The sequence below is a fragment of the Micropterus dolomieu genome, linkage group LG01 (genome assembly GCF_021292245.1).
Source record: "Micropterus dolomieu isolate WLL.071019.BEF.003 ecotype Adirondacks linkage group LG01, ASM2129224v1, whole genome shotgun sequence".
Classification (NCBI taxonomy): Eukaryota; Metazoa; Chordata; class Actinopteri; order Centrarchiformes; family Centrarchidae; genus Micropterus; species Micropterus dolomieu.
The window spans coordinates 11,686,260-11,704,998 of NC_060150.1; the positions used below are offsets into that span (position 1 = coordinate 11,686,260).

General features: G+C 41.1%; 2 protein-coding genes across 2 annotated transcripts in view; one reads left to right on the top strand and one right to left on the bottom strand.

The window, feature by feature from the left end:
• tubgcp3 (tubulin, gamma complex associated protein 3) overlaps nucleotides 1–9,734 on the top strand; it is a 19,843-nt gene extending 10,109 nt beyond the window's left edge. The window contains exons 12-23 of the mRNA XM_046057394.1: nucleotides 3,242–3,352; nucleotides 3,455–3,563; nucleotides 4,403–4,592; nucleotides 4,714–4,849; nucleotides 4,975–5,043; nucleotides 5,191–5,326; nucleotides 5,455–5,543; nucleotides 5,977–6,108; nucleotides 6,212–6,352; nucleotides 6,472–6,588; nucleotides 6,727–6,821; nucleotides 7,113–9,734. Coding sequence (XP_045913350.1) covers nucleotides 3,242–3,352; nucleotides 3,455–3,563; nucleotides 4,403–4,592; nucleotides 4,714–4,849; nucleotides 4,975–5,043; nucleotides 5,191–5,326; nucleotides 5,455–5,543; nucleotides 5,977–6,108; nucleotides 6,212–6,352; nucleotides 6,472–6,588; nucleotides 6,727–6,821; nucleotides 7,113–7,179 — 1,392 coding nt within the window. The 3' untranslated portion in view covers nucleotides 7,180–9,734. The remainder of the gene's footprint in view (nucleotides 1–3,241; nucleotides 3,353–3,454; nucleotides 3,564–4,402; nucleotides 4,593–4,713; nucleotides 4,850–4,974; nucleotides 5,044–5,190; nucleotides 5,327–5,454; nucleotides 5,544–5,976; nucleotides 6,109–6,211; nucleotides 6,353–6,471; nucleotides 6,589–6,726; nucleotides 6,822–7,112) is intronic.
• A 1,998-nt stretch (nucleotides 9,735–11,732) lies between these two features.
• The window catches only part of LOC123975727 (fibroblast growth factor 14-like), a 105,361-nt gene continuing 98,354 nt past the window's right edge, over nucleotides 11,733–18,739 (bottom strand). Inside the window, exons 5-6 of the transcript XR_006826151.1 lie at nucleotides 12,113–12,241; nucleotides 11,733–11,948 (exon numbers count right to left, since the gene is read on the bottom strand). The gene's annotated coding sequence lies outside the window, so the exon portion shown is untranslated. The remainder of the gene's footprint in view (nucleotides 11,949–12,112; nucleotides 12,242–18,739) is intronic.

Genomic DNA, 18,739 nt, shown 5'->3' on the forward strand with positions numbered 1-18,739 from the left:
GTGTGTGTGTGCTGTATTTGGTTTTGTAGCGGTGTACTGTTGGGTGAATAGGACGTCCCTACATTGTTTGAGTCATTCTGTTTGTCTGTGTCAGGTCGTAAAGGAGGTGAGCTGGCCTCGGCGGTCCATTCTTATGGGAAAACAGGAGACCCACAGATGAGAGCGCTGGTTCAACACATCCTCAGCCTGGTGTCACACCCCATCCTCAACTTCCTGTATAGGTGGATCTATGATGGAGAGCTGGAAGATACCTACCACGAGGTGCACACACTCGTCTTTGTTGATCTTTTCCATCCACATTAGTTTTGTTGAGTTGATCTTGAAAATCCTCACACACAACGGTCACCTGTATAGCATTGGTGGAGTCAGATGAGGAAATCTGTGGTTATAATCGGCCCTGAATGTGTCCAAAAGCTTAACAAAAGAAATGCCTCCATTCCCAGAGGTCCAGCAGGAATTTACTGGTCATTCCTACAACATTGTTTAACCGCTCTGATGTTTGACCCCAATGAGAAAGAACATTACTGAGAGGAGGAGGGAGATGAAGAGAGGAGAGGCAGGACAGCCTCTTAAATGAGGACTGATGAGAGGAGTGTAATGGAGAGCTCCGTGATGGATGTTTCTCCTTTACTCCTCCCTGCCCTTCCTCTCTTTCTGTTTCTCTCTTACGCGCAGTATTTATGTGTCCAGCATTAACCATTAGTCATCCCCAGAGTCTGGTCTTAAGTGCTGTGTTTAAGAACACCGGGACACCGTTATTGCACCTTTTAGGAGGGAAATGAATAAAAACACCCATAATTATGGAGTAAGTGTGAAATTTTTTTAGATAGTGCCATGACACAGCAGTAACTCAAATGTGTGCTAGTCTGAAAAAGCAAGTGACACTCTTGTAGTGTATTTGTAGCTTCAAATGGCTGTTTGCATATGAGGAAAATATATTTTCTTCTCTTAAAACACATTTGACAGTGTGCACCTTTATTAATGAACCCCGTTTGTGAGTGAGAATCAAAAGTGTTCATGGTAGTTCAGAACGGCCACACTTGGAAAGCGGAGTGAAAAGCCAGCTGTCACAGAGAGGGAGGAGACTCTGTATTGTTTAAATACAGGGAGAACGCCGCACATTTTCAGACATTTTCTCTCGTGGGAGAGATTCATAGTGCACTCAGTTGTTCACATGAAAAATGGCAGGAATTGTGGGGGTGGGGGGGAGCGCAAAAAAGGAGTCAAAACCCTGGCATCTTTCTAACCTCCGCACGGCCAATCGGAAGATTTTGGACACAGCACCTATTCTATTCACATACCATTCTAAAAAAAGATCAGATTACGCATAAGGATACCTTTTCCATTTTCTTGAGAAAAATTAAACATATTAGAAACTAATTTCATTAACCAAGCAGGTCATAAAGCAGTGTTTCCCCTAGGATGGAGTTGTAGCAGCAGAGGTTAAGCAAAATTAGATGAAAGTTTTGGTGTTGGTTGGGGGGTTTGGGGGTCCTCCCCCTAGACAATTTTATGTTTTCCAATGAAAAATATGTAATTTCACATCATATTGGCCATTATTTTCACCATATCTCTGAACAAATATTTGGAAAAGCTAGAGCAGATAATAAATAAACAACACCCAGTCTACTGGGGAGGAACTACAACCTTTAGATCTGGAGAAAGTAATTTGGTTGGTTCTGTTGCTCCACAGTGATTTTACACTGATGGCACAGCATGTTTTAGGCATCACCTCTAAGCCTTAACGGCGGGAAAACTCTGTTAATATGACCTCAGAATCATTATAGATACAACTGTTTGCCTTTTGTGTCTTCATTTTACAGCTTTTGACATTTATCTGTAGACATTAATTATAAAAAATAGGCAACATGAGAAACCTCCTCCCTTCTGAGGTGCATTTTATTTGCACATTAAAATCCAAAAAGAAACATCTCCTCATTAGCTTAAAAGGACTAGTTTGCATCACTAATTTGCTTTACTAATCTCAGCTCCTCCAGTCACCACCATACTTTCTTTTCCTAACAACCACTTTTTCAGACTGATCTGAAACCTGAAAAATCATTTAGGATGAACCAGTCTGTACATGACAGAGCTGTAGGCTATACCAGTTTACTCTAAGTTTGTCCCTGGTGTTCTCAACATTGGACATGTAGGCAGTAATAAAATACAGCTTCCAGTTACTTTCTATAAATTGAGCTAATGTTAAGTTACATAGCAGCTATGTAGCTGCTGTAGAAGCTTTCCTGCTCAGCTGCGCAGCCTGAAGAGGAGGGGGGACGGTAGCTAACTTAGCGCTGACAGGTGTTGTGCCGAAAAGTGATCGTCTGCCGAAAACTGATTGCCGTCTGCTGGAGCTGTATTGCACAGTCTCTTCGATCACTTTCTGGCAAGTGAAATAGCCTACAGCATTTTATGGGTTGTATTGGCCATTTAAAGATATTTTAGGAGGTAAAAAGTACTAGGTGAGCTATAATCTGTCAAATATAACTCTTCTGAATGAAATCAACTAATTTCAGGGCAGAAATAACCTTTCAGTCAATGACAAAAGGCTTCAGTCATTTTCTGGCAAGTGAAATACTGCATTTTATGAGTTGTATTGGCCATTTAAAGGTATTTTAACAGGTAAAATAGAGTGGATTGGTTAGTAGGCCTACACAGCAAGTAAAATAATGTAGAGTCATAAGGATAATTGCAAAATTTTAACCACATCAGCTCATTTATACTGTGACTGCTGCTTTTCCCACTTACACTGTTGTTGGCTGTTACTGTTAGTACTTTTACTACGACCTGAAACTTGTATAGTAACTGAAATTTAAAACGCAGGTTTGAGGTGTTGCGTTCTCTGCCGTCTCTTATATCAGCTAATAGGTTGTGGGGAAAGCGCTTGGTAGTGATGGATTCATAGTGAAGCTGACAGTTGGAGTCGGTTCAAAAATGTATCGGCGCGCAGCGAGTATGCAGCCTTCAGCATTAGAAAGGAATCTGAAGCTACTGTATCAATCTCCTGAAGTAAACGGGCAATCTAATCGAATGTGACACTCTGTCCATAGTGCTACTTATTCTGTTTGAGTCTTAACTTTCCTCTCTTCAAAAGTTTCATCTGAATCCATTCAGGCTCAGGACAATCAAATCAACAGTATATAAATTAAAATTAAATTACAATTATTCAGCATCTCCAATATAGACCCCAGTCACCGCACCTGAACTTTCCAGTGTGTGTGTGTGTGTGTGTTTGTTTTAGTTCTTTGTAGCATCAGACCCCAACGTGAAGACAGACCGCCTGTGGCACGACAAGTACTCCCTCAGGAAGTCAATGATCCCCTCATTCATCACCATGGACCAGGCCCGCAAGGTACACAGACATACACACACTATGACGCATCTGTTATCTCCAGGCGCCGTGTTTACCTCAAGTCATATCAACTCATTACCCCTCTCTCTCTCTCTCCTCCAGGTTCTGCTGATTGGTAAATCCATCAACTTCCTGCATCAGGTTTGTCACGACAGAACGCCGCCGGGCAAAATCACGGCAGCATCCAAGTCGGCAGACACACCCAAAGACGGTAGGAGCCTCAGTCTCTCACTCCTGTGTTTACCGTCAAACAGTTTCACAGCACGTTTATATCTGTGTGTGGTTTCTGGAGATAATTAGGATTGGAACTGTTTTTGCACATTTATCTTTAGAAAATATAAGTCAAAGTACAAATAACATTAAGAAAAACACTAGAGTATGCTGAACGTGTAACGTGTTGATGCTATTGCTGGCTTCATTGGTGCTCTTTATTGTTTTCTTCTTAAGCGTTATTTTTGACTCAAGCGCAGTAACGACATCATTGCCCAATAAGAAGCCCCTTATTTAGTTTCGTCCTCATTGTATTGATATTGTTACATTGACGTAGGCCGATGGACTGGCAGTGATCGATGCTCTTACCGCTCACTGGCCTTGTCCTCCTCTAAGTATACTTAGCCATGTTCTATTGATTGAGTTTGTAGGACTTTATCTGACCAGTTAGATCTGCAGCTTTTACTGTATCCGTTGAAGGGCATCACGCTCTTATATCTTGTATTTGCATCAGACGTTTAGCACTTTGCCTGTCTTTTCTTTTCCATTTTTTTTGTTCACCCACGCGTAAATAGGAAATACATTACTTTTGTTGTCTAGTTATTGAACTTATAGCACAGCACATAATATAATATCATAGAAAGTACTGAATCCTTGTTTTTTCTGTAAAAACTGCCAAAATAAGTGATGCAACATATGCACAAAGCAGCTATACAAAATGAAGGATAGGTAAACATGGGGTTTCCAATATTTAGTCAATGCTAATTATTTATGGTACAAAAAATATAACTGACAAACCCTAACCCTGCTAATACCCTTTTCTTCTCTTTCTCCGCACAGCTGCAGAGCTGCTGTCCGACCTAGAGGGGGAGTTTCAGGAGAAGATCGACGCTGCCTATTTTGATACCAGCAAATACCTGCTGGACGTTCTGAATCGCAACTACCTGCTCCTGGAGCATCTGCAGGCCATGAGGAGATACCTGCTGCTGGGCCAGGGGGACTTCATCAGACATCTCATGGACCTGCTCAAGTTAGCATCACATACTTTTAATATATTTTTTCATTTATAACAAATGAGAAATCTGCTACTGTATTAGAATATTACACAAAATGTAGTTTCATGTTATTGTTTTGAAATTATTTTATCCCAGGCCGGAGTTGGTGCGTCCTGCCACCACTTTGTACCAACACAACCTGACGGGTATCTTAGAGACGGCAGTCAGAGCCACAAACGCCCAGTATGACAATGCAGAGATTCTAAAGAGGCTGGACGTACGCCTGCTAGAGGTAGAGTGTTTGTGTGTGTGTGTGTGTGTGGGGTGGGGGTGGGGGTGGGGGTGAGGGTGGGTGGGGGGCATGACTGACTTCAGCGTGTCCTTACCCTGTTGGCATCTGTCTTTTGTTGGCTCCAGGTGTCTCCTGGTGATACAGGCTGGGATGTTTTCAGTCTGGACTACCACGTGGACGGACCCATTGCTACGGTACCCCACATACACACTTTCAATACAGTTCCCAACATATTGTGTATGTTTCAATCTCTGCAGGACAATTGTGGCAGTCTGTTCAACATCCATATGTTGCTGCTCTTGTCAGACATAAATCTACTGTATTTATTTGTGTGTTTTCAGGTGTTTACCAGGGAGTGCATGGGCCACTACCTGCGTGTGTTTAATTTCCTTTGGAGGGCAAAGAGGATGGAGTACACACTGACTGACATCTGGAAGGGACAGATGTGTAATGCCAAGTTGCTCAAAACCATGCCTGGTACTTAAACACACACACATCTGTTACCATTTTTGTCATTTCTATGTTTCTTAAAAGGGTAAAACTGTGTTTGTATAGATTATTTTTACCTGCAGCCTGTTGTGATATTTACGCTTTTCACCTTCCAGAGTTGTCCGGTGTGCTGCATCAGTGTCACATCCTGGCCTCTGAGATGGTCCACTTCATCCACCAAATGCAGTACTACATCACCTTTGAGGTCAGACCATTAGCAGAGCTGTTACTATCGCAGGCTGTAAACATCAGCAAAAAGAAGTAATTACAGCCGTTCTGCTGTGTCTGCTAAATGCAACACTGATAGTACGTTGAGAAAAACTCATGTCCGGACCAGCTGCAATACAAGTCAGTGCGACTAAAAGAATTCTGAAAGTCAGACTTTTAGACGCGTTAGCATCTCTTTTAAAGGAGACTGAGGCTGATTTAACTGCAGGTTTTACTGTTGAGTAAAGTCAGTAAATAAAAGATTTCTCTACTCAGATATCTGATCAAATAATTATGAGACTTATAAGGAAAACATATTGATGGAAACAGGGTGGCACCACCGCCACACAGACTGTATGATATCTGATTTTTAATAAAAGACAAATGTCATTCCCATATACTCTTGGTAAAGTGTGTGTGTGTGTGTGTAGGTGCTGGAGTGCTCCTGGGATGAGCTGTGGAACAAAGTGCAGCAGGCTCAGGACCTTGACCACATCATCGCTGCACATGACGTCTTCCTTGACACCATCATCTCAAGATGCCTGCTGGACAATAACAGCAGGGTAAAACACACTCACACAATGTCATTTAATTATTTGGCAGATTTTTCTGCCTCCCCTTGTCCACACACACTTTCTTGAACTCTGCCTCTCTCTGTCCGTCCAGTCTCTTTTGAACCAGCTGAGGGCCATATTTGACCAGATCATCGAGTTCCAGAACGCCCAGGACTCCCTCTACCGCTCGGCACTGGAGGAACTCGCCCTCCGACTGCAGTACGAGGAGAAGAAGCAACGGAGAGAGGAAGAGGTAGGAAGAGGAGGAGATGCCCTAAATACAAATAGAAAGAAGGCGGGATGATGTGAACATAATGGTACTTGAATGTGTGCTACTGTCCTTTCTTAATTTGCGTCTGTCTGCTGATTCAGGGTCAGTGGGGAGTGACGGCCGAACAGGAAGCGGAGGAGAAGAAGAGGGTTCAGGAGTTCCAGGAAACTATACCAAAGATGCGCTCCCAGCTCCGCATCCTCACCCACTTCTACCAGGTACCAGCCTGAGCTGCCTCCAGGAGCAGCTGTCAATCATTTGCATTTGGCACACCCAGCTGTTTTACAGTGCCTTCACTTTTTTCATGTCCTCTTTTTACCTATTCGTCCTTCCACGCCTCCCTCTCCTTCTCTCAGAGCATCGTCCAGCAGTTCCTGGTGTTGCTGATGACAAGTCCGGATGAGAGTCTACGTTTCCTCAGCTTCAGACTGGACTTCAATGAACACTACAGGTTTGCCCTTTTAAAGCTCAGTCTGCACAGGAAATACGCACCTTCCTTGAGGTCACAGAAATCCCTGTTATATCCCTGTCCTAAATGTATTATCCCAAAAGGTTGTTTATAAAATACAAATGATCTCTGTCTTTGTGCTATACCAAAATTTCAAACACAATTGAAGCTTCACTCCAGATGTGCTGAAGAATACTGGATTAAATCACAGATGTTTTAGTTGTAATTTAAGTTTGTTCGTCAGTAAAACTAATTAACTCAAATGCCAATGTTTTCTCGCAAATTCGTCAACAGGGCCAGAGAGCCGAGGCTACGCGCCTCACTAGGCGCCAACCGAGGGCGACGGCTGTCAAACATCTGACATGACGACGATGGCGTCGCCAGACGAGGCTTCCAGTCATTGGAGCATGGGGTATGACATCACAGTGGGCAGTTGTGACATCACAGAGATGGGCTGGGCCAGCAGACTTTAAAGTGCTTTACATTGAGATGATGTCATGCCTTGGAGGAGCAGTCCAGCGCTTTTCTGAACATTGCGGTATCACGGCAGCGGCGGTCGCCAAGTGATGACATCACAGCAGACGGCTCCAGTGAAGTTGGCTGAGTGGGCTCGCAATAGAATAAAGTCCAGTCAATTCAAACCTTCAGATCTCGTCGTTGGCGACATGTACGAAAAGCGTGAGGTAAATTTGGGGAAACTGTCCAGCCGAGTGTGAGGAGGCAAACAAAAGCTGCCGTCAGACTGAGCTCCCCGAGTCTGACAGGGCCCCTTTACAGGGCATGCCTTATTAATGAGAAAAAACAAAACCTCTTTTCTCAGCGTGGTTGCCAAATCTAGTCCCAACACACAATGTCTGTACATAGTGTTTATGCAAAAATGTATGTACGTGTGTGTATATATATATATATATATATATATCTCTACACGTCAACAACTGTGGCTTTGCATCTTCTGGCTAGGGTTCAACCGATATGGGTCTGATATTGAGATTTTTTTAAATTTTTGTATTGGTAGCAGTTGTTGATTAAATTTGATTTCATTCCATAACAGACGGTGTTTCCGCTGGAGATTTTTTCTTTAAGGTGGGTAAAGAACTGCATTTACAGTACAAGGCACTGAATCTGTATGACAGGGGCCGTCAACATATTGAAGATTTAATATTTATCAGTCATTATTGGCACACCAGTATATTGGTCTAACCCTAGTTCTCCACTCGGTCCTCCTTCAAATCCAGGGTTTTATTGTAGTGTGTCGGACCAGCTGTCTAATCACAACACACACACTCCAGTGATGTGAATTCAAACATGGCTCATACAGACAAAAAAAAAAAATCCTTTGTTGATGAATTTGTTTACACCTTATATTTTAATCTGATGTTAGTAGTTGTTTTTTTCCATTACATCGGTGTGGCAAAAGAAAACAAAAGAGCACCTGGCTTCGCCTTGACTGAGAACCGACTGATGTAAAGAGTGTTATCAAGAGTTGAGTTTGTATTTAAGTGTGCTTTCCCTCTGTTTCCCTGCTTAGTTTACAGATGGTGCTTTTCTGTCTGTATGAGAGATGGCTCATGTCAAAGAAACACTCCTCTTAACAACCACAACAACCTCACTTCTTGTCCTTGCATAAACAAAAGGAACTATACATGTTCAGAATGTTTCACTTTCTTTAAAAAAAAATGTAAATATTTCTAAATTAAAGTCCATGTGTTACGAATTTAATGGTTATATGGTCACCTTGGGCAGTTTATTTTCTGAAAAAAGTCTATTCCGACGTTATACAGAAGAGTGTGTTGTTAGTAGTGTAAGTAAGTGAGGTTTGCCCCATGTGCATATGAGATGAAGATGCTGTCAGTATCCAGGGGGAATTGGTTCAGTGAAGTAACATCGTTGCTGCTGATCATCTCCCCAAATTGTTCACTTTTCATTAATTGGATTCACTCAGACGGTCTGTTTAGTACCATAAAAATCATTTTTGAATTTTAAATGGATGAGGAGAAACAGTCAGTATCAGTCCTTTGACCACAGACTGAAAAATGTCACCCTGACCCAAACCCAAAAATATCTGTCCAACCTTTCATCCGTCTGAGACAAGTCTGTGACAGCTCCAAATTATACTTCCAATCATCCCTGTGAAGTGAAAATTAGACCTTAAGATCAAAAAAGCATAATCATCTCTGTCTTAATTGCTGTGGTAGGACACGACTATTTGCTGGATTTCCTTTGTAGTACACAGTAAAAATGCCTTTTGCCTAGATGCTTGTTAAGATTTCGAAAGTCAAGTAGCATTTTAATCATCAAGGTATACAATCGTTTCCGTATGAACAGCCGTGAGCATTGATCTCACCTTGCAGGAGCTCTGATCCTGGGTCAGGGAGCATGTTTCTAAAAGCAAAAACATACAATTAACAGACATCACACAGGCATGTTTAAAGGATGTGGTTAATGTACTTTAAACTTGGTAAATAAACCTACATCAAAATCTAAATTATTAGCTTTCCACATCTCTCCAGTGTTGGTGGTCAGTGTGGTCCCCAAAACTCATTTTTATTAGTTTATTTTGAGTTATAAATTGACTTTGAGTTGTCTCAAGTAGTGCTGTTCATTAAAAAAACTAATTTACTTCTAATTATTCACATTAACATGTGCGCAGTGATGGTCCATGTTCGATTTTTGTCTTTGATTTTAATTCAATGAAAAATCGGTGCTGCTTATGGTCACTAGACCAGTTAACTGCTTCTGACAATGAGTCCCTCCGTGCACGTGTGTGACAAGAAAGATTTATTGGAGCAAACTGAACCTGGGTCAGCACTCCTGCCCTGTCTGTCTGTCTGTCCTCTACATTGTATAGTACATAATGTATAGAATATAGGGAAACAAACCATCCCGCTTCTTGTTTAATAAAATGTTTTGTTATCAGTGTGTGTTTGACTTTCTGCTTGATATGAATTTGCTTGAACTTATTGCCACCTACAGGCAAGATCTCCAATAAAATAATAATTTCAAAGTACACTTTCCAGATGAATCTCTAGTAAATATTAAATTGTTTTCTTTTACAATATTAATTAAGTTACATTAAACCATGTACTCTGCACTGAATTGAACATTAGTTTTACTGTTGGTGTTCCCCTCATCTGAGCTGTAAAGATTATCTTCAAAGCTTTAAAGATTTCCCTTTATTAATTATTAATAAATTAATTGTATTAAAAGTAATTACTAAATGGGGTACTCAAGAATTGTACTGTCACACTTATATAAAGTCGGGGCCGACATATCCAGTCCTTCAGTCCCTAGTGCGGGTCAAGCTAAAAAAAATACTGGGACTAAATGTCAGAACTAAACCCTGCAATCACATGTGGGAGAAGTTTGCCTTCAGGGCTTTCTTCCTTTCTTTTTTCCTAAAAGGCACTGGAGTTTATTGTAGATTGGGTAATTAAAGATGTTCATTTACAAGTTCTACTCAGCCTCTTGAGTCTGAGAGAATAACCCTTGTGATTTTTTCACGGAAGGTATTTCTTGACTTTTGATTACAGTAGGCCTACGTCTAACAAAATAATCCAAACTCAAAGGTCTGCTCGCTGGCGTATTGGCACTTTCAAATGCATCACACAGTATTCTACAGCAAATGGAGCTGGACTAGTAGTCATCATGTGCCCCCCAAGTCATTTCATTCAATCTCAAAGGATTTTAAAGTGTTTGGGTCCTAACTGCTTCTTCATTTTGTAGTTTAACTTGTGTAGCTGAATATCATTAAGAAAGTTAATCAAGTTTTATTTCTGGACATTACATTTCACGTAAATGGGACTTGCATAGTGATTTGAATCAATGAGATCAAGAGGATTGTGAATTCACCCTGGTGTGAGACATTTTACACTGAACCATGCAAGAGGTGAACCACTAGAGGGAGTAACAGCTCCTCTTTTTCGGCTTCCAGTCTCTCCACCCTCTTGCCTTTTTTTCCTTTTTAACCTCTCTCACACACTAATCATCCTGGCTTTAGCTTCTTCGGTATACAGTCAAAAAGCTGTTTGTTATACAAAATCATTTAAATGTATTTTGTACCGGCATTCATTTATTTACCTATAATGTGGAGCCTCATGGCTGAACAATTAGATTAGATTCAACTTTATTATCATTATGCAGAGTACAGATGCAGTTAGCATTTAACCAGAAGTGCAGAAATATAGTGGTTTATACATATAACATGTACAGTAACGTTATTAAAAAGTGTAGGGGTTCAGTCTGCAAAAATATGACTAGTGCATATAATGTATACAGTATCTCACAAAAGTGAGTACACTCCAGATTTTTGTAAATATTTGATTATATTTTTTCATGTGACAACACTGAAGAAATAACACTTTGCTACAATTTAAAGTAGTGAGTGAACAGCTTGTATAACAGTGTAAAGTTGCTGTCCCCTCAAAATAACACATCACACAGCCATTAATGTCTAAACCGCTGGCAGCAAAAGTGAGTACACCCAAAAATGTCCAAATTGGGCCCAATTAGCCATTTTCCTTTCCTGGTGTCATGTGACTCGTTAGTGTTACAAGGTCTCAGGTGTTAATGGGGAGCAGGTGTGTTAAATTTGGTGTTATCGCTCTCATGCTCCCTCATACTGGCAAAGAACTCTCTGAGGATCTGAAAAAGAATGGTTGCTGCAAGACCCCACCATTATACAAGCTGAACGCTCACTATTTTACATAGTAGCAAAGTGTAATTTCTTCAGTATTGTCACATGAAAAGATATAATCAAATATTTACAAAAATGTGAGGGGTGTACTCACTTTTGTGAGCTACTGTATGTTAAAGTACTGTGAGCAGTGCAGTATGGGTGCAAAGGTGCTATTAGAGTGAAGGTGTGGAGTGCAGCGAAGAAGCTCTTCCTGAGCCTGCTGGTGCGAGAACATACTGTAACTGTAGGGTGGGACGCATCCTTGGAGGTTTCTTGTCCTGCCCAGGCAGCGCTTGCGATAAATGTTTTCGATGGTGGGTAACTGGGTGCCGGTGATCCGTTGGGCAGTTTTCACCACCTGCTGGAGCGGTTTACAGTCTGACGCAGAGCAGTTTGCCTACCACACTGAAGTGCAGTTGTTGCTCTGGGTGCTTGAGGAAGACGTTCACACAGTGCTAATGATACAGAGGCAGGAAGGAGAGGAAAGTCCTGTCATTTCCTTGGAGACATTTGTTCTGTCTGTCTTTATTTCACTCTCAAAAACCACTTTTTTCAGCGGTTCACTGCTGTTTGTGTGCATGTATGTGCATACTCTATTTGTATGTGTGGGCGTAAATACCTGTTTATTTGTCCAGAGAGCCATCTCCTCAGGCCTATATATTCACCTCGCGTCTTTGTGGATAACACTGAGAAAATTGTCAATTTGGTAAGCCAGAGTACCGAGAGGCTGGGAGTCCTGATTGCTGAGCTGGAACAGACAGACAATTTTTTTTCTTCTATCTTCTTTTCCTTCCTTCCCTTATATACTGTGTCTGTATGTGATATATCTAAGTGTATAAAGGTGTTTGTTGGTCTGTGACATAAAAATGGTTTCTGATCACTCAAGAAATTTTTTCCTCAGTATTCCCAACACTGCTCATGTCAGTTTTTCTCAACAGAAATAGCTTTGCTCTGCTGATCTTTACATTGAGCAATGCCTCCCCGACAAACTGACCTGGCATCAGTTCATTCTGCGTGTGTCAGTGTTTGAAGGAGATGACCAATGTTATATGTTTTACATCCTTTGTGAACATAATTTATCTCATGTTTACGGTACTCATGAAGTATTTCAAGTGTGTGTGTGTGTGTGTGTGTGTGTGTGTGTGTGTGTGAGCACTCTGTCTTTGTCTCTGTGCCCTTGTGCAGTGAACTTTAAGTGATACCTGAGAAACAGATCCAGCTGCCCCCAACAGCCACATCTGCACTTTCACCAGCCTCAGGGCTCGTGGTTACACAGACTTCCTGCCAGGGCCATAGCTACCACGAGGGCATATGCTGTCAATCTCTGAAAATGTAGGGATTTTCAGCAACCTTGGTGGAGTTTTCAGTGTATGGTAAAAAAACAAATCAAATTTTCTAGGCTAATTGTAGATCCAGTATATTTAAATTTGACATCTTTAGGCCTATATAATAAATAAATAAATAAATAAATAAATGATGCAGCACTTCTCCAGAATTGTATCTGCTTTTATATCTCATTTGTTTAATTTGTACAAAAAACTTGATAAAATGAGTCTAAAAATGACAGTTTGTGGTTTTACCGGGGTTGTGTGCCAGACTATTTCTTGGCCAGTGACGTCCTGGATTCACATGTTAAAACGTCAATTTTTTTAAATCTTTGGACAAAGCCGGGCTAGATTTTTCCCAGTTTCCAGTCTTTGTGCTAAGCTAAGCTAACCAGCTGCTGGTTGTAGCTTCATATTTACAATGCAAACATGAGGGCAGTATCAAACTTCTCATCTAACTCTCATAAGAAGAAGAAGAAGAACGGTATCCCAAAATGTCCAAGTATTTCTTTAAGAGTTTATTACATTAATGGGAATTTTTTACATAAGAGATTTTAACACATGTGCCCCCAGAAAGAATCGTGAACATTGTTAACCAAACACAGGCGAGCTGGTTAAATCTGGAGTCTGGTTTTCACAGAACAACAGAGCCATAAAGACGACACCAGCCCCATTCCCACAGCAGCAGACTTCATCTCTGTTTGACCTGCTGAAACAATGCAGCAAGATCCAACTGTCATATCCCATCATGCATTAGCCATGCTGCAAATGCATGAATGCGAGCTGAAGAATAGTCCGCCAGCCGTTCTGTCCTCTCACTGTTCCCCATTATGTTCTCCGTGAATGTCATTAAAGAAAAAGCTGGTTCATTTCCCTGCGACTGACTCAAGCCCTGATCCTCTTTTGTATGACCTTCCAGCAGTGTTTTAAGGTGAGACAGACAGAAAATAACACGGTGTGTGCCTGTGTTGTCAAGCCAGAAACAGACAGCTGACATTTAATGGCATTTCTGTCAGCAGGTGTATTTGAGAGAATCTTATCAAAAGGATGAATTCTTGTTACTGCTTTTCATCCCTCTCGTCTCGCTGTTGAGCTCCAGCTGGAACCACTCTTTGCTGTATACGTAGCTCAGCACAATGCGGAAAGCACAAGCTAATACAAAAACGCTGTAATATGCACGCAACACAACAGAATGGAGCCTCAGATTTCTGCTCCTTGAAGGCCGCACTTTGAAAAATCCTGCATTGTGTTCGGGACCTCCACCTCCTTTGTTCACAGTTTGCTTTAACAAGAGACTTGAGGATAGATGTGCCGCATTAATTGGACATTTGCATTTGTGGGATTTTAATGAGGCTAATTATGCCAGCAGACTGAAGTTAAATCTAGTTAGATTGATTTGCCCAGATACTGAACAAGGTGTGAAAAATACTCTGTGGATAATTGTCCCCTCATCCAACCCCAAACTTTCAACTTTTGAAGTGATTTCCCAGGTTGGTACTTTTTGTTGCTGTTCCTTCTCTGATTATGACGTGTGTTGTTTGGTATTCCAAAATTAGACCATGAAACAATGAACATGATCACTAACTTCCACACTTTCAGGCACTCTGGTGGATTAGGGGTTTAAAGAGCCGACTACAAACTAGTTCCTGTCTGGCCAGGACCCTCTGTTGCACTCTTTGCCCCTGTTTCAGAATTAGGGGGATATATTCAATATGGTTTACTACAACCTGTCAATTATTTTTGTATGCTGCTGATTATGTACTTGTATAGGTTTGTTTGTTTACCCTAAGGTGTGTGAGAGTTGAGTGTGAGTGATTGAGAACTGGGGTGGGTGGGAATTTCCTGTTGTCGGTGTGCTGGGTAAGTTAGACTTTGGCCCAATCCCAATGTCCCCCTTCACAGACTCACAGACTTCCAGAGTCCGTGAGGGCTTAGGGCTGTCCCACTTTCAAATTGTCAAGTGTGCGAGGGCTCTCTCGCGAACATTTTGAGCCCTTTATAGACCCTTTTCGTAAGTCCGCATTTCTGCAGACTTTGGCTGAGGTAATTGCCCACAGTTCATAGCGGTATGACGTAAAACACGGGGGTTACCCATAGACTGTATGGGGTTACCAGGGGAAGCCTGGAAGCGAGAGAAATATCACGGCAAATCTGCGTATTAAGAGAAGAAGAAACCAGTAAACAAACAAGCATCGACACCAACGCAGGTGTCAAATGGTTTAAAGTTTTCTTAACTTAAGATGCTGCATAGAACACATTAAGTAAGAGGAATGCAATAACCTTATGACATACTTAGTTTATTCAACAACTTATGTTAGTTTTTGCTTGATGATGCTATTTGACCAACAATAGTGTATTGATTGATTACAAATATATATTGACATTTAGGCTACCTCTCCTCCACTCTGTAGGACAAGAGCCTGCAGGACTTAAAAATAAGGCAAAAACATAAAATAAAAAGTGTGCAACGTGTTTCAGCATCGTCAAGGTAGCGTGATAAAGTGGCAAAGGGCTTTCCCGTTCCTGTTTACAGCATTTTGAGCCCTCACAGCCTCTTGCACTCAATCACTTTCCAAGAGACGTCAGTAAAGTCTGTGAGGGTTCAGGGCTTAGGGTTTAGGGGGGACATTGGGATTGGGCCTTTGAATATTATTAACAGAACATAATTGCTTTTACTACTTTCCTACGTCCAACTGCAATTCTGTTCACGTCTGTGCAAAAATCCAATAAAGAAATTTTGGATAATAAAAAGCTTAAATGCAAGTGTTATAGGAAAGAACAGGCCAGGACATGTGGACATGTGTTGGTATTCGGGGTCTTTCTTGGCCTCTTTATGGACTCTGCTCTGAGAACGGATTTGAAATGGATTGACAACAATATTCACATCTCACTCTGGGTGTGCTTCATCTTCTCTTCTTATACTTTTTCTGCTTTCTAACTTCAAAAACTCGGGCAGGTGAGCTCACTTCAGCTCGGCTGGATTTCTTGATGTTGCAGCAGGGTTACTTCTTTCTTATCTGGCTTGTCTCTGCTCCTTCTCCTCTGCATTACCTGACTCCTCCGCACATCCACATCTTGACAGCTTTGCTCTGTAGTTCCCTATTTTGAATTTTAAGCAAGTCTCACACCTGTACCATCCACTGGCACTCCTGGCTTCTTTAAGATGCTCGTGTCTCAGCTTCTTCTCTATCACTTGGATGAAGCAGTGAATTCTTGTGTAGTCACTCCTGTATTCACTAAAATTTGTTGCATTAATTTAAAAATACAAAGGCCAGTAGATAAAGCGCGTAAAACGTGGACACCAATTTGTACAAAATTTTAAAATGTAACTTTTAGAATTCAAACCACAGACTTCTCTTCCTCTCAAATCACAGTAGGAATACTTTCAAATTTTCATTTTAATGACGTCTGCCTCCTCAAGTGCTGCTATATGTGACAAAAGTCAGCACTCTGAACGGATCAGGGTGTCTTGCGCGCGGTCAACCATGCAGACAGGAGAGAGTATTCAACACGAGGGACAGACAACATGTCGACAGTTCCAGCTGAGCTGCCATCGCTCTGATCAAATGATTTTCAGTTGTGGATGGTGCTGTTGCTCCTCGGCGTTCACAGGACAGCAGAGCTGCCCTTCAACATGCTGCAGAGAGACATGACAGTGCAGTCTTGGCTGGAAGTTTTTTCTTGTTATGCTCATGGCTATAGTGCACTCTATCTACAAGGCTATGTATAGGCTGTAGCCCCCATCACAACAAAACGCAAAGGCCAGTTTTTAGGAGGAGTAAATCAATAACAAATACATCTGCTTGTTCATCAGTCAGCAGCATTTTCCAAAGCCAGGAGTAGACTACACAATGTCATAATAATAATAATAATAATTGGGCAAGACAGTTTGTTCTTTTATCCAGTGTACTTTGTCATACCATGGCCCCAATAGCAAAACTATCATGTCATTAGGGCCATAGCTAACACTGATGAAACAAAGGTCATGTCCTCTGTAATATTTTGGGGAATTTGGGGAGTTCAAGACATCAAAAGGAATTTCCATTCTGTTAACACTTTAAACATGCTGAGATTTTTAAGCTAACATTACCTAACTTGAGCCAACCAAATCACAAAATTACTATAAGTTTCACATGCTTTGCAGTTTACCTGTCCAATAGGTTGAAAGCCAACTCTGTGTCCGTTTTGTCATTTTCAAAACAAAGCGGAGGTCTCTCCGTGACTCTAGCCTTTCTAACGTTGACTGTGTTTTCACCCAAAGTCTATTTGATTCTCGTTTGGCCTGACGGGTTCCAGCACATAAAAGTTTATTGTTGGTTTTCATCATTATGTGGAGTTTGGGATGTGCTGGAAGTCTGTCGTTTTATGGTCTTAGCGGACTCGATGTTGTTAGCTGCGCAGTTGTTGCTGTGCAGAAGGCAAAAGGCTTGGGAGCGCGCATGCAGTCACAGCCAATGGATTTCCCGGAAAATCCGAGTCTTCGCATAGGTTAGATTACCGTCAGAGCTAACAGAAACACCCTGCAAGTGTATCGGTTTTATGTGAGGTTACAACCCCTTCATACACAGGCCATAAAAAAGTTATTCATTTAATTAAAATAACTACACAGAGCCCCTTTAAAATGTAACTGACTAAATAAATGAAAGAGATTTAATGTCCACAGAACTTCATACCTGGCAGTGCAGGAAAACAAAATTTAGCCCCCAACACACAACTGAAAAAACAGACAGTTTGTTCTGCATTGCAATGCTTGGTTAGATCTTCCTCTCTATGCCATTGATTTGTTGTTAAGGAGCTCAAATGTGCTCAGGGGTGTCAGAGCTCAACAGCTAGCCAATCAGAGCACCTGTTGCTGCTCTCCAAGTTGGACTTTATTTAAATTAGATGGCACACCGCTTACATGTCTTTAAGTTAGAGAGAAGTGTCTCTAAAGTTATATAATTGATCATGACAGGGAATTACTTGTTTGTAAATATGAGTTTTTGTGTAATTTAAAAGCTGATTCATTGAATAAATGTTTAATAGCTTTTACATATTAATAAGTTGTATCAATGTATAAATTTAACACTGAACAAGTCCAGGTTATGTTCAACACCTTTGAAAATGCTCAAGTCATTAAGAGATGGATCAGTCTGAAACATCTACAGATACTAATTATTATTCCTTTCAAAACCTCTTCCTTCTCTACTGAAATCGTACTGCCTGCCTTTAGAAGGGGTACTGTGTGATATTTTCACTGCCTTTGCCCCCATAGCTGCCCTATACCTGCCTGTGGTTTATCAACCTCAGGCATGTGCTCACGTGGGAATGACGCAGCTCCACTGTTTAAATATTCCAGAGTAAAGTGCATGAGACAAATCATCTTCTGAACTCTCCAGGTGTAATACCTTCAAAAAGGTCATGAAAACAACTGGTGGAGGAGGCGCTGGTGACGGCATGAAAATGTAAATTTTGTCTCAAAAGTATTTTTATACACACTGAGCCTTTGAATGTCTCCACACTGCACAAAAAGGCCAAGTGTGTTGAATTTGCACTCATACCAAAAAATCCTCAGGTATCTGAATAACTTCATTCAGTAAATAACAGATAATTCAATAAACATGCCACAACAATTTCAAAAGACAACTTTGGGTGCTCAGCAACTTTCCTGATAATTGGTTTATTAGATTATGACACAGCTGTCAGCCTGTCTTTTTTATTGTATCACTATTGGAATAAATATCTTTATTTGACAGAAGGTAATGCTCATATATCATAAATAGCATCAAGTATATTTAGCTAGCCTGTGTGCACTTTGCCTGAGGGTGCTGCATAAGGAAAGGTCACGCAGTGTCCAAAATAAAAATTGTTTATCCTCTGAGGAGCATAAATATCCTGAGTGAATTGCAGAGAACTGTATCCTCACTGGCACTAAAGGAAAG